The sequence below is a fragment of the Mobula birostris genome, chromosome 9 (genome assembly GCF_030028105.1).
Source record: "Mobula birostris isolate sMobBir1 chromosome 9, sMobBir1.hap1, whole genome shotgun sequence".
Classification (NCBI taxonomy): domain Eukaryota; kingdom Metazoa; phylum Chordata; class Chondrichthyes; order Myliobatiformes; family Myliobatidae; genus Mobula; species Mobula birostris.
The window spans coordinates 151446826-151461151 of NC_092378.1; the positions used below are offsets into that span (position 1 = coordinate 151446826).

Genomic DNA, 14326 nt, shown 5'->3' on the forward strand with positions numbered 1-14326 from the left:
TAGTGCAGGTAGAAAAATAAAATACAAGGACCACAACAAGGTAGACTGAGAGACCAAAAGTTCATCCTTATCATATGAGAGATAAATTTCACAAGTATAATAATAGCAGAATAGAAACTATCCTTGAGCCTGGTGGTATATCGAAGTTCAAAGTTCAAGGTAAATTTATTATCAAAGTACATACATGTCACCATTTACAACCCTGAGCTTCAGTTTCTTGTGAGCATACTCAATAAATCCATAATAGATTCAATGAAAGATTGTCCAACTTGGGCGTTCAACCAGTGTGTAAAAGACAACAAATGCTGCAAATACAAAAAGAAAGAAATAATAATAATAATAAATAAATAAATAAGCAATAAATATCGAGAACATGAGATGAAGAATCCTTGAAAGTGATTGTGGTTGGTTGTGGAAACAGTTCAGTGATGGGGTGAGTGAAGTTATCCCCACTGGTTCAAGAGCCTGATGGCTGAGGGGTAATAACTGTTCCTGAAGCTGGTGGTGTGGGTCATGAGACTCTTGTGCCTTCTTCCGGATGGCAGCAACAAGAAGAGATCATGTCTTGTGTGGTGGGTGGTGGGAGACCCTGACGATGAATGCTGCTTTCCTGCATGATGTGCTCAGTGGTTGAGAGGGCTTTACCCATGATGGCGGACAACATTAGAACCTCTGAATCAGGTTTATTATCAATGACTTATATGATGTGAAATGTGTTACTTCATGGTAATAGTACAGTGCAAAGACATATGAATTGCTATAAATCACAAAAATGAATCCGCAACGCAGCGGATGGTGGCCGACGCAGCGCGCACGGCCGCTCCGAAGTGATATCGTATTTGTAAGCAGGTACCGTGCACAATCCTGATTTGATGGACAGAGACGTGAGAGCACAGAGGAACATCTGGAGAAACTTCTGAAATGCCTGCTTCGCCGCCGCTGCTACTGTGCAATCGAGAATCTGCAGAGGGGAAGGCCCCAAATCCTCGGCTTGCCTGTTGCCTGTTGCCGGGGCTGGGGTCGAAGCGCTCGGCAGAGATGATGCTCGGTGCTCGGTGTCAAAGGACTGGTCGGAGGCTCGAAGTTTTCAGACAGACTCAAGGGTCGACTGTGGTCTGGTGCTTCCAGGGTGCTGCATCGGCAAGTTTGCGGTGCTGGAAGCTCATGGCAGGGAGAGTTTTTCTTCCTTCTACTGTCTGCGTGAGACGATGGGACTTTCAAGAGACTTTGAGACTTTTTTTTACTGTGCCCATGGTCTGTTCTTTATCAAATTATGGTATTGCTTTGCACTGTTGAAACTATATGCTATAATTATGTGGTTTTTGTCAGTTTTTCAGTCTAGGTCTGTCTCGTGTTTCTGTGATATCATTCTGGAGGAACATTGTATCATTTCTTAGTGCATACATTACTAAATGACAATAAAGGAGGACTGCGTGTCCTCATAATCTAATTTAAATAAATAAATTATGCCAAAAAAAGGAATAATGAGGTGGTGTTCATGAATTCATGGACCGTTCATAGATTGGATGGCGGACGGGAAGGTTGCTTCTGAATCACTGTGTATCGATCAAAGTTCAAAGTAAATTTATTATCCAAGTACATACGTGTCGCCGTGGACAACCCCTAGATTCATTTTCTTGCAGGTATTCACAGTAAATACAAGAAACACAATAGAATCAATGAAAGACTGCACCCAACTAGGTGGATAAACAACCAATGAGCAAAAGACAACAAGCTGTGTAAATACAAAAGGAGAAAAAAATAAATAATAACAATAGATAAATAAACAATAAATATCAAGAATATGAGACGAAGAGTCCTTGAAAGTATGTCCATAGGTTGTGGGAACAGTTCAGTGATGGGGCAAATGAGGTTAAGTGAAGTTATCCCCTCTGGTTGAACAGTCTGATGGTTGAGGGGTAATAACTGTTCCTGAAGCTGGTGGTGTGGGTCATGAGGCTCCTGTACCTTCCTGATGGCAGCAACAAGAAGAGAGCATGACTTGGATGGCGGGAGGTCCTTGATGATGGATGTTGCTTTCCTGCGCCTCTGCTCCATGTAGATGTGCTCAATGGTGGCGAGGGCTTTACTTGCAAGGAACTGGGTGTATCCACTACTTCTTGTAAATTTTTCCATTGAAGGGCATTGTTGCTTCCGTTCCGGGCCGTGATGCAACCAATCAATATAGTCTCCACAGCACATCTCTAGGAGTTTGTCGAAGTTTTAGATGACACGTCGAATCTTCACAAACTTCTCAGCTGCCATGCTTTCTTTGTAATGGCACTTAGTGCTGGACCCAGTCTATCCAGAGTCTTCAAACTCCTGTACCTCCTCCCTGAAAGTAGAAATGAGAAGAGGGCATATTCCGGAAGGTGAGGTCCTTAGTGATGGACGTGGCCTTCTTGAGGGTGTCTTTTGAAGCTGTCCTCGAGGGTGGAGAGGAATGTGCCCATGTCAGAGTCTACAACCCTCTGCAGCCTCTTGTGGTTCTGTACAATGGAACCTCCATAACAGGTTGTGATACAACAAGAATGTTCTCCATCGTCTAAAGGAATTTGTAAGATCCTTTGGTGACATACAAAATCTCAAACTCCTAACAAAGTAGACCCACTGGCTCTAATTCAAAGCTTTGTATCTCCTGCTCAGCGAAGTTTTTGGAGACCAATTACAATCCCAGTTTAAGTCACAAATTTGGGATAGTCCAAATTACGCCCAAAGGGACATTTTTTATTTTTTTTCCATTGGGAAGTTCCTTAGCTGAGGTAAAGTGACAACACCCAATCCATCCTCCTAGAGGATCACAATCTTGTTGTGGTTTAGAGGCTTGTGTGCCTCAGTGACCCAGAGAGCTATGTTGGCTGGGGTCAGGGCTTTATGCTTTGACTCTTGGCAGGGTCATCCATGTCTAAGAGTGGTCCACCAGTCCTGCAGGTTCAGGGGTTCAGCTCAGGCTAACAACTTTGACTGGTAAAACAAAATTGTTATGGAAACAGCAATGAAGAATCCTTCTACATCTGAGTGTGACAGTATTCCTGAGTCTCCACCCAGAACTTACGTACTTGACTGACAGTAAATTGAGCTACTGACATGATGAAGGAAGCCATGAACACCGCCAGAGATGGAGGACCTTCATTGCTGCCCTAAACACCAGTGGTGTAACAGGTAGTAAGTTAGTAAGTAAGTACCCAATGGATGATATAATGAAAATGAAGAAGGACTACTTAGAAGAAGATTTGACTTTGTGTAGCAGAGACAGGTAACTTTCAGTATCTTCACAAAGATACTGAAAGAAGCCCACAAAAGCTAAATAAAGAAATAGTTTCTCATGGGCAAGATAATCATCACTCATAAAATGGGCGCCTTAAACAAAAAACTTGCCAGCAGAATAAAATATATTAGCTGTGTTTCTCACTTTCACTCATCAACTTTGATCTCTGCTGTTGTATTGTCTTGTTCTAGGAGTGTTGTACAGATATTCCTATCTGATGTCACTCACCATTAGTTACCATTTTGGACATCACTTAGTGGTTAGAGATAAGGGTTATGGAAAAGACAACATTAATATTTAATTACTGGAAATAGTTTAGGTGTATTATGATATGTAAACGAGTGAAAACTGTTCATTGTTGAAGCTTTGTGCTCTGTTAGACTCATACTGAAGATTTAATAGGCCCAGAAGTCCAAATGCTACTGAATAGGTAAAAAAATAACATCTAATGCAGACTAACTTAGGCTCATCAAATCAAAAATTATCAACAGTATGCAATATTGAGCCACATAAGGTGTTTTCAAGACTGGTAGTCAAAAGCTTGGTCAAAGACATAGGTGTTAAAGAAAGAAAGAATTCCAAACCTTGATGTCAGCAACATAATATTCTTCTTTAAAATTTTTTAACTCTTGCACAGGTCAATGAATTCAAGTTGAAGCTTATTGTCACCTGATTGTACATACTGTGTATATGACCAACTGAGGCAACATTCCTCTGGACTATGGGGCACCGCAAAACAAGTATCACACACAGCATGCAAAACAAAATATTACCACAGATAACTTAATGGAGTATAATTGAAAGTGCGTGTAGTGTGTAGCACAGATAAACAGTGAACAGCTTGCTTTGCAGGGTACTCATTAGTCTCACAGCCTGAGGGAAGAAGCTGTTACCCAGTCTGACAGTCCCAGTCCTGATGCTGCTGTCCCTCCTTCCTGATGGTAATTGGTCAATGAGATTGTGAGATGGGTGGTAGAGATCCTCAGCAATGCTTCAGGTCCTTCATATACAGTACAATGTTCCTGGTAAATGTAAATGTCACTAACAGGTGGGGAGGGAGATCCTGGTGGTCCTCTTGGTGGTTTTTACTATCCTCTGCAGTGTCCTGTCAGTTTCCGTACCACACAATAATGCAACCAGACAGGACACTCTTAATGGTGCTCCTGTAGAAAGTTGTTAGAATGCGGGTAGGGAGCCTTGCACACCTCAATATCCCCAGAAGACTGAGTACGTATAATGGACCATTCCTCTCCAGATATACTTGCAGGCCTTGAATGATGTTTTAAAGCCCACACAAGAGACATTTGGTCAACATGAAAGGAGTAGTATATCTCCATGAAGTCCCAATGAAGGGTTTCAACTGTTCATTTCCCTCTAAAGATACTCCCTGTTGGTGCAGAGATGAAATTCATGGATGAGCGAAAGGCTAGAATTGCAGTAGGTCGGCGGAAATATCTCAGTGAGTTATAGGGCTAGAGAAGATGAGGAGTTATAGGGCTAGAGAAGATGATGCGTTATAGGGCTAGGGAAGATGGGGAGAAGTAAGACCAAGTAGGGTTTTGCAAACAAAGATGCCGTTATAGATGGGCAGCATATGAGCTCATATTTTTGTTTGGTGGAATCTGGTTCAAGATGTCAAGACATAAGACATATGAACAGAATTAAGCCATTTGGTCCATCGAATCTGCTCTGCTGTACCATCATGGCTGATTTAATATCCCTCTCAACCCCATTCTCCCCATAACCTTTTACATTCTTACCCATCAATAATGCCACTGTGACGCCCAAGAAATTAATTCAAGAAAGAATTAGAACAAGTAGAAGCCCATTGGAATGTCAATTGACCAATGTGGTCATAGTGCTGCAGATTCTGAGAGAGAGGATCAGACTACACAACTCTAATCACTACCTCAATTAGCAACGCCAAAGTTCAAGTTCAAAGTTCAAAATAAATTTAGTATCAGAGTACATACACACCCCTGAGATTCTTTTTCCTGCAGGCATGCTCAGCAAATCTATGGAACAGTTACAGTAATTTATTTACAGTAACTGTAAATAAATAGCAATAAATAACGAGAGCATGAAATATCAAGATAAAGAGTCCATAAAGTGAGACCATCAGTTGTGGAAACACTAGAAATATAATGAGTGTAGTTATCCCCTTTAATTCAAGAGCCTGATGGTTGATGGGGTAATAACTGTTCTTGAAGCTGGTGATGTGAGTCCTGAGGCTCCTGTACATTCTACCTGATGGCAGCAGTGAGAAAACAGCGTGGACTTCCTTGATCATTTTGCACTAAAATGGACCTCTTTTTGATCTTTCTTGTAAAAATTGTGTGTAATTTATGCTCAACTTATGTTTTTGTGAATAATGCTTATCTGATGCTATGTGCCTGTGAAGCTGCTACAAGTAAGATTTTCATTGCATCTGTGCACACTTGTATTTGTGCAAATTACAATGTTCAAAGTTCAAAGTACATTTATTATCAAAGTATGTATACATTATGCAACCTTGAGATTTGTCTTCTAACAGGCAGCCATGAAACAAAGAAACCTAATGGAGCCCATAAATTCATCTTGACTTTGGATTGTGCTGGCTGGTTCATTAACCAAATTATTAAGTCCTGATGAAGGGTTTCAGCCTGAGACTCCGACTGTTGATGTTTCTCCATAGATGCCACCTGACCTGCTGGGTTCCTCCCGCATTGTGTGTGTTGCTTAGGATTTCCAGTGCCTGCAGAATCTCTTGTGTTTATAGTATTGACGGCGAGTAGCTGTTCTTGAACCTGGTGGTGTGGGACTTCAGGTTTCAGTACCTGCTGCTCAGTGGTAGCTGGAAGAAAACTGCATTGCTCAGACGGTGGGGATCTTTGGTCAACACACACAAAACGCTGGTGGAACGCAGCAGGCCAGACAGCATCCATAGGAAGAAGCACAGTCGACCTTTCGGGCCGAGACCCTTCATCCTCGGCCCGAAACGTCAACCGTGCTTCTTCCTACAGATACTGTCTGGCCTGCTGCGTTCTATTAGCATTTTGTGTGTGTTGCTTGAATTTCCAGCGTCTGCAGATTTCCTCGTGTTTGGGGATCTTTGGTGATAGGTTTTGCCTTCATGGGGCAGCACTCATGTGGGTGTCTGGGAGTGATGTACCAGTGAGGTAGAAGAAGAGAAATTGGAGCAATATACAAATATAGAAAACTCCTTTAACAATCTCTTTAGTATAATTGATTGGAAAAAATGTAAAATTATGTTATCTTCGTAAAATGCAGATAATGGAGGAACTGGCTCAAAAAGAATGTAAATGGCTCTTTGGCCCAGAATGATCTGAGTAACCAGTATGTGGTGCTGTGGAGTCTCGGCATCGGAGCGTTCAGGATGGTTTATGCTGCAGGACTACAGACTGAAAACATTAACAAGGTAGTACTTAGGTCTGCTTTAAAATGTTTAAAGTTAAAGAATAATAAGAAATTCTGCGCGGTTAAAGCCTAACGTGGGTGGTGGGGGGCGGATTCCCAGCTGGGTTTTGGGTTGTTGTGACTGTCCTAGGAAGTGTGCAGTCTGGCTGGGCAGCTGCTCAAATTTACCGTCTCTGAAACATGAGGCCTAGGTCTTGCCATGATTTGTGTTTTCCTTAAATCAAATGCGCCATTTTCAAGTGTTTCGTTAATTTCACACGTGAACTGAGCGGTTGTTACTGTGGAGAGTCGTCCTCGCCTCGAGTTTCCGAACGGCGGCCCCGCGTACTAGAGGGAATCCAGCCTGGGCTTAATGCAGGCTGGCTGGGTTGGGACTTTAATTTAGACCGGCTGCAGCCGAGGCCTAGGATGGGATCCTGGAAGACTTCTCCTTTGGTGGGGGAAAAAAACACTTACACTCTCTGTTATAAAGAACCTCTTGTCAAGGATTTGTTTTGAATAGAAAAGAATAACTTTAAAACTGACTTGGATACTTTGAAAGAAATAGTTTCTTAATTTGCATAGATTACTAGTTTCAGTGGCTCTTTAGATTAGATCAGTGGTATTTTTGAGAATTTAATTTATATTAATCCTAAACTTGAACTGTAAATTAGCCCGAATTATATAATTTGTCCATGTTATTAATTTTTGTCTGGTGCTTCTGTGAACATTTTTTGTATTAGCTACATAAATTTTAAGTAGCTTGTTATTCGCTTGTGTCAAAGGTTTGCCACTTCTACCCTAAATAACAGAAAAATATAGCACCATTTGCAAAGTCAGAACAACTGAGAGGTAATAAATTATATTTTCAAAGTTTGGTTGTAATCCAGGAAATGAAACAGATAATTTTCCCAGATAGAACTTCCGCATTCATCTTGAAGACAAATAACCAGTGAGCAGAGTTTGTACATGTGAGGAGGACAGAGTTTCATGTGTCAGATATGACTCAGTCAGAAGACTGCAGATTGTATTGTTTATTATTCAAATTTTTAAAGTAAAATTTATTGTCAAACTACTATACGTTACCATATCCTGTCTGGAGATTCATTTTTTGTAGGTATTTACAGGCAATTAGAACTGTATAATGGAATTTACAGGAAAAAAACTATACATAAAGACAAACTACCAATGTGCAAAAGAATTGATTAAATAAATAAACAATAATACTAAGAGCATGAGTTGTAACTTACTTACTGCCTGTTACACCATTGGTGTTTAGGGTGGCAATGAAGGTCTTCCATCTCTGGCGGTGTTCAGGAATGACTTCATCATGGCAGTAGCTTCCTCTCGGTTTTCACTACTGTCCATCATGCCAGTCCCAAATGGAAACTCGGGAATACCGTCACACTCAGATGTGAAAGGATTCTTAATTGCCGTTTCCATGACAATTATGTTTTCCTAGTCAGGGTTGTTGGTCCTGAGCTGAACCCCCGGACCTGGAGGTCCGATGGACCACTGTTAGTCTGGCTTCTACCCTTTGACCTGTTTGGCATGGGTGACCCTACCAAGAGCCGAAGCATAAAGCCCTGACTCCAGCCAACATTGCTGTCCAGGTCATTGAAGTGGGCAAACCTCCAAACCATGATATGGTTGCGGTCCTCTTGGAGGTTGAGTTGTAAAGAGTCCTTGAAAGTGAGTCTGTAGTTTGTAGCAACACACATCAAAGTTGCTGGTGAACGCAGCAGGCCAGCCAGCATCTGTAGGAAGAGGTGCAGTCGATGTTTCAGGCCGAGACCCTTCGTCAGGACTAACTGAAGGAAGAGTGAGTAAGGGATTTGAAAGTTGGAGGGGGAGGGGGAGATCCAAAATGATAGGAGAAGACAGGAGGGGGAGGGATGGAGCCAAGAGCTGGACAGGTGATTGGCAAAAGGGATACGAGCGGATCATGGGACAGGAGGTCCGGGAAGAAAGACAAGGGGGGGGGAACCCAGAGGATGGGCAAGAGGTATATTCAGAGGGACAGAGGGAGAAAAAGGAGAGTGAGAGAAAGAATGTGTGCATAAAAATAAATAACAGATGGGGTACGAGGGGGAGGTGGGGCCTAGTGGAAGTTAGAGAAGTCGATGTTCATGCCATCAGGTTGGAGGCTACCCAGACGGAATATAAGGTGTTGTTCCTCCAATCTGAGTGTGGCTTCATCTTTACAGTAGAGGAGGCCGTGGATAGACATGTCAGAATGGGAATGGGATGTGGAATTAAAATGTGTGGCCACTGGGAGATCCTGCTTTCTCTGGCGGACAGAGCGTAGATGTTCAGCAAAGTGGTCTCCCAGTCTGCGTTGGGTCTCACCAATATATAAAAGGCCACATCGGGAGCACCGGACGCAGTATATCACCCCAGTCGACTCACAGGTGAAGTGTTGCCTCACCTGGAAGGACTGTTTGGGGCCCTGAATGGTGGTAAGGGAGGAAGTGTAAGGGCATGTGTAGCACTTGTTCCGCTTACATGGATAAGTGCCAGGAGGGAGATCAGTGGGGAGGGATGGGGGGGGACGAATGGACAAGGGAGTTGTGTAGGGAACGATCCCTGCGGAATGCAGAGGGGGGGGGAGGGAAAGATGTGCTTAGTGGTGGGATCCTGTTGGAGGTGGCGGAAGTTACAGAGAATAATATGCTGTAGTTTGTAGAATCAGTTCAGCTTTGTGGTGAGTGTCATCAGGAGCCTGTAGAGTAATAGCTGCTCCTGAACACGGCTGTGTGGGATCTAAGGCTTCAGTACCTCCTGTTTGATGGTATTAGTGAGTTGAGGGGGGAGAAGCATGGCTTGAATGGTGGGAGACTTTGATGGAGGCTGTTTCCTTGTGGTAGCTCTCCCCATAAGTGCACTTGATAGTGGAGAGTGCTTTTCCTGTGATGGGTTGAGCTGTATCCACCACTTTCTGTTGCCTTTTTCGTTCCTGAGCATTGACATTTCAAAACCAGGCCATGATGGAACTAGTTAGGATTCTTTCTGCTGTGTATCTATAAAAGTTCGTCACAGTTTTTGGTGACGTACCGAACTTTGATGACATGGTGTCTTTGTGATTATCGGCATGTGTACTGAGGTGCAGCTTGTCTTGTACGCTGGTCATTACACAGTGCATTGAGGGGCAACTTTGAAGGATCTATGGACTTGGACATCAAGATCCATTTGATCCTCTACACAGTTAAGAATCCTGTTGTTAACCTTGTACTCTGCATTCAGGTTTGACCTTCAGAAGTGTATAACTTCACACTTTTCCAGATTGAACTGCATTTGCCACTTTGCAGACCAGCTCCGCGTCCTTTCAAAGGCCTGTTGCAACCTACAACAACCTTCTATGCTCTCCACAACACCACCAATCTATGTGTCATCTCCAAACATATTAATCCATCCAAACCAAAGGATATTGATCTTCTCCACACCCACCCCGTTCTCATTCAGCTCTCCCTATAGTCTTTTCAGATGTACGGAGCAATCAGGAACTGGCCGGTGAGCAGTGGAGGGAAAATGGATGCTTCTTCTGACACTTCTCTCTCTCTTTCACAGTAGATGGTTGTCTGAGACTTGAGTAATGTGCTTCAATACCAAGATAGAGAAAGTAATTGAATTAAAACATCGCCGATGTTGATGTCAAGGTAACTTTCAAAGCTGGTTATTCTTGTATTCTTAATGGGGAGAGAATTCAGAAATCAGAGTCGCAAAGGGAGTTGGGAGTCCTTGTGCAAAGGTCCCTAAAGGTTAACTTGCAGGTTGAGTCAGTGGTAAGGAAGGCAAATGCAATGTCAGATTTCATTTTGAGAGGACTAGAATGTAAAAGCAAGGAGGCTTTGTAAGACATTAGCCAGACCATACTTGGAGTATTATGAGCAGCTTTGGGCCGCCCCATCTCTCAGAAAGGTGATGCTGGCATTGGAGAGAGTTCTGAGGAGGTTTATGAGAGTGATCCAGGAATGAAAGGGTTAATGCATGAGGAGCATTTGATGACTCTGGGTCTGTACTCTCTGGAGTTGAGAAGAACGGGGTGGGGGTACGGGGGTTCTCATCGAAACCTACCGAATATTGAAGGGCCTTGATGGAGTGGATGTGAAGAGGGTGTTTCCTATGGTGGGGGAGTCTAGAACCAGAGGGCACAGCCTTAGAGTACAGGGACATCCCTTCAGAGCAGACATGAACAGAAATTTCTGAAGCCAGAGAGTGGTGAATCTGTGGAATTCATTGCCACAGGCTGCTGTGGAGGCCAGGTCATTGGGTATATCTAAAGTGGAGGTTGATGGGTTCTTGGTTAGTTGGAGTGTCAAAGGTTACAGGGTGAAGGCAGGAGTATGGGGTTGAGAGGGAAAATAGATGGCGGAGCAGACTTTATGGACTGAATGATAAAACCACAGGACAACAGGAGCAGAATTATAGAATCGGCTCCATTGATTCAATACGTAAATACAAGAAACAAATTGGGCAATTTCTATGACTCATTTAACATAGTAACATGCACCACAGGAACATTATCGGAAAAAATGAACACAAAATCAAAACAACAGAAAATGCAAGAGATATTCAAAAGTTCAGTGAACTGTGGAAAGCAACCCAGTGTTTATGAAATTTCCTATGATGCAAGGAATCTGGCATGTGAAAGGGATTTTTTTTCCCCTTTGAATGAGCGTCTTGTTTACAACAAAGCACATTACTGAAAGAGACCAGGTTAATTGCACAGGTTGATTTGGTGGTGCATGAGGTAGTTGCCTAATAAATAATTCAGCGGTCTGGGCTAACACTTCATAGAGAAGAGTTTCTATCTCTATCTTTCTCTCCCCACATGGCTGCTCATTCAAAAATTTGGTTCTAAAAGCCATCTGGTTCACAAATACCTTTCAGTGGAGTCACCTATAGTTCAAAGTAGATTTATTATCTGAGTACATACAAGTCACCATATACAACCCTGAGATTCACTTTCTTGTGGGTGTACTCAATAGATCTGTAGAATAATAACCATAACAGAATCAATGAAAGAATGCACCAATTTAGGTGTTCAAACAATATGCAAAAGGCTGAGGTGTGCAAACACACAAGAAGGAAATAATAATAAATACGGAGAACTTAAGATGAAGAGTCCTTGAAAGTGAGTTCAAAGGTTGTGGGAACATTTCTAAGATGGGGCAAGTGAAGTTGAGTGAAGTTATCCCCTTTGGGTCAAGAGCCCTATGGTTGAGAGGTAGTAGCTGTTCCTGAACCTGGTGGAGCTTCAGGACTCGCACCTAAACCTTCTTCCTGATGGCAGCAGCCAAGAAGAGAGCATGTTCTGGGCGGTGGGGGGCCCTGATGATGGATGCTGCTTTCTTGCATCAGCATTTCCTGTAGTTATGCTCACTGGCTTTACCATCTCTGACTCCAGCTGTTTCCATGTGGTATATTCCTAAGTAGTAATAATAACTTATTTATCGAGCACTTTTCATACAGGTGGTGTAGTTCAAAGCACTTCACAGTGGGATAAAGTGCAAACATGAAAATAAATGATATAAGTATTTTTTTAAATGTCTAAAGCAAATTAATGAGTTAATTTGACATAGAGCAGAACACTAGAGTACAGTACAGGCCCTTTGGCCCGCAATGTTGTGCTGGCCTTTTCACCCTGATATGAATTGAGGAGTAACTTGTGAATGAAGCTCTCAAATTAAAATCAAAGGACTTCTTGGGCTCATTTAAGAAACTGATAGATGGGCATGTGGACGATAGAAAATGGAGGTCTATGTAGGAGGGAAGGACTTGGAACTGGTTAACAGGTTAGCACAACATTGTGGGCTGAAGGGCCTGTACTTTTCCACGTTTTAAGTAAGCTTATTTTCAAAGTATGTATATGTCACCATATGCTATCTTAAGATTCATTTTCTTACAGGCATTTAGAGGAAAATAAAGAAATACAATAGAATTTGTGAAAAACTACATATAAAGAAAGACAAACACCAATGTGCAAAAGAAGTGTGAATGATTAAATATATAAATAATACTGAGAATGTGAGTTTTAGAGACCTTGAAAATGAGTCTTTGGGTTGTGGCATCAGTTCAGAGTTGAGGTGAGAGAAGTTGTCCACACTGCTTCACATGCCTCCACTTCTTTTTCAACAGCCCCAGGATGACAACAGCACAAGAAAAGCAGATACCCCCCTCGCTATTGAGTTTTTTCATTTACAATCCGAAGCTCGGACCAAAGGAAGGTGAGGTAAGCCAGGAGCATTTTCAGATCTGCCCACCGTGTGTGTGTATTAGTGTGTGAGGCTGGACTCTCCTGCTCCGGGTCCCGACTTGCACCACATTTGACTGACCCATCACCCTTGCGTTTTCTGACACTAACTCCTTGATCCAGTAATACACCAGTATTAAAATTCTCCTGACTGACTTTCAAATCCCTCCATGGTCTTACCTCCTCCTCCTCTGTGAAACCTCCTTCAGATCTAGAATCTTTCAAGGTCTCTTCTGCCCTTGTAATTTCCATCACTCCACTATTTCCCAGATTCAGAAGTATTTATTTCCCTCTAAATACATCAATACATACAGTGAAATAGTTTGCCCACAATATTCAGCAGAACATCACAAGCAGCAGAAACAACAGCAAAACAAGCCCCCTTTATCTCTCTCTCGCTCTCTCTTGTCTAACCCCAGGATGAGCTGTATCTGGACCTCCCGGCTTTGGCCCCAGACTCCTAGACTCATTGACATCAGGCCTGCAATCTCAAGATCCCAGCCCAGACTCATAGACTCCACCTTCAGGCCTCTATCACTGGACTTGGGTCTTTGACCTTTTGGGTTTTCTACCTCCGCCAGTCCCTAAATCTCTCACCCCTCTCGTGTTGCTCCTTAACACTTGCCTCCCTTTGGCTTGGTATCGTATTGTCTGATTAACAGAACAGAGAAGTGCAATTAGGGCGTCTACTGAGGGTGCTATTATGAAGCAAGTTACAGTTATGGCAGTAGTTCGTCATGAGTTACGAAATAAATTGTTCTTTGTGTTACAGGAGGAGAAAAAGATCCTGTTTTATCACCCCAACGATGTTGATAAAAATGAAAAGATTAGGAATGTCGGATTGTGTGAAGCAATAGTTCAGTTTACAAGGTAAAGATCTTGCACAGGAATAAGATAACACTGTATTCACAAGATAACCATTCCCCTGGAAGTGTGAGTGGCCAGGGCTGAATCATTGAGCAAGTAAGGAACAAGTTTTTCAAGTTCAGTAGGATGAGTGGTGGAAATTGTTGAAACCTACAGGATTTTGAAGAGGTGCATTTGTCGGGATAGGTAGGGAGAGAATGTTGGAGATTCTGGGATGAAGAGACATGACTTTGGGATGAGGGATCACCCAACACAAAACTGAGGAAGAATTTTGTCTGAGGATCTTGAACTTTTGGAGTTCTCTAGCCCAGAGAGCTGTAGATGCTGAATAATTATGAGATTATCTAATGGTGATTAATGGATTTTCTTTGCCTCAGGGCACCGAAGAGCTCTCCCATGCCCTTCTTCCATTAGCTGTCACCCTAGCAAGAAGAGGGATCCCACATTACTGGGAGCTCTGCTTTTGGATGAGACCTTGTCCCTCGCTGGGTGTAATAGTTCAATTTGTCAATCAGAAGGAGTTGCACTCCCCCATCCACCCA

General features: G+C 42.7%; 1 protein-coding gene across 4 annotated transcripts in view; it reads left to right on the plus strand.

Moving 5' to 3' along the window:
• Positions 1–6606: 6606 nt before the first annotated feature.
• ccz1 (CCZ1 homolog, vacuolar protein trafficking and biogenesis associated) overlaps positions 6607–14326 on the plus strand; it is a 60098-nt gene continuing 52378 nt past the window's right edge. The window contains exons 1-4 of one of the 4 annotated variants that reach the window (XM_072269133.1): positions 6621–6686; positions 10232–10320; positions 12803–12896; positions 13690–13787. In XM_072269133.1, the coding sequence (XP_072125234.1) occupies positions 10307–10320; positions 12803–12896; positions 13690–13787 (206 nt within the window). In that variant the 5' untranslated portion in view covers positions 6621–6686; positions 10232–10306. Of the gene's footprint in view, positions 6687–10231; positions 10321–12802; positions 12897–13689; positions 13788–14326 lie in introns of all 4 variants that reach the window. The other 3 variants (XM_072269134.1, XM_072269132.1, XM_072269135.1) reach the window with 3 other exon arrangements.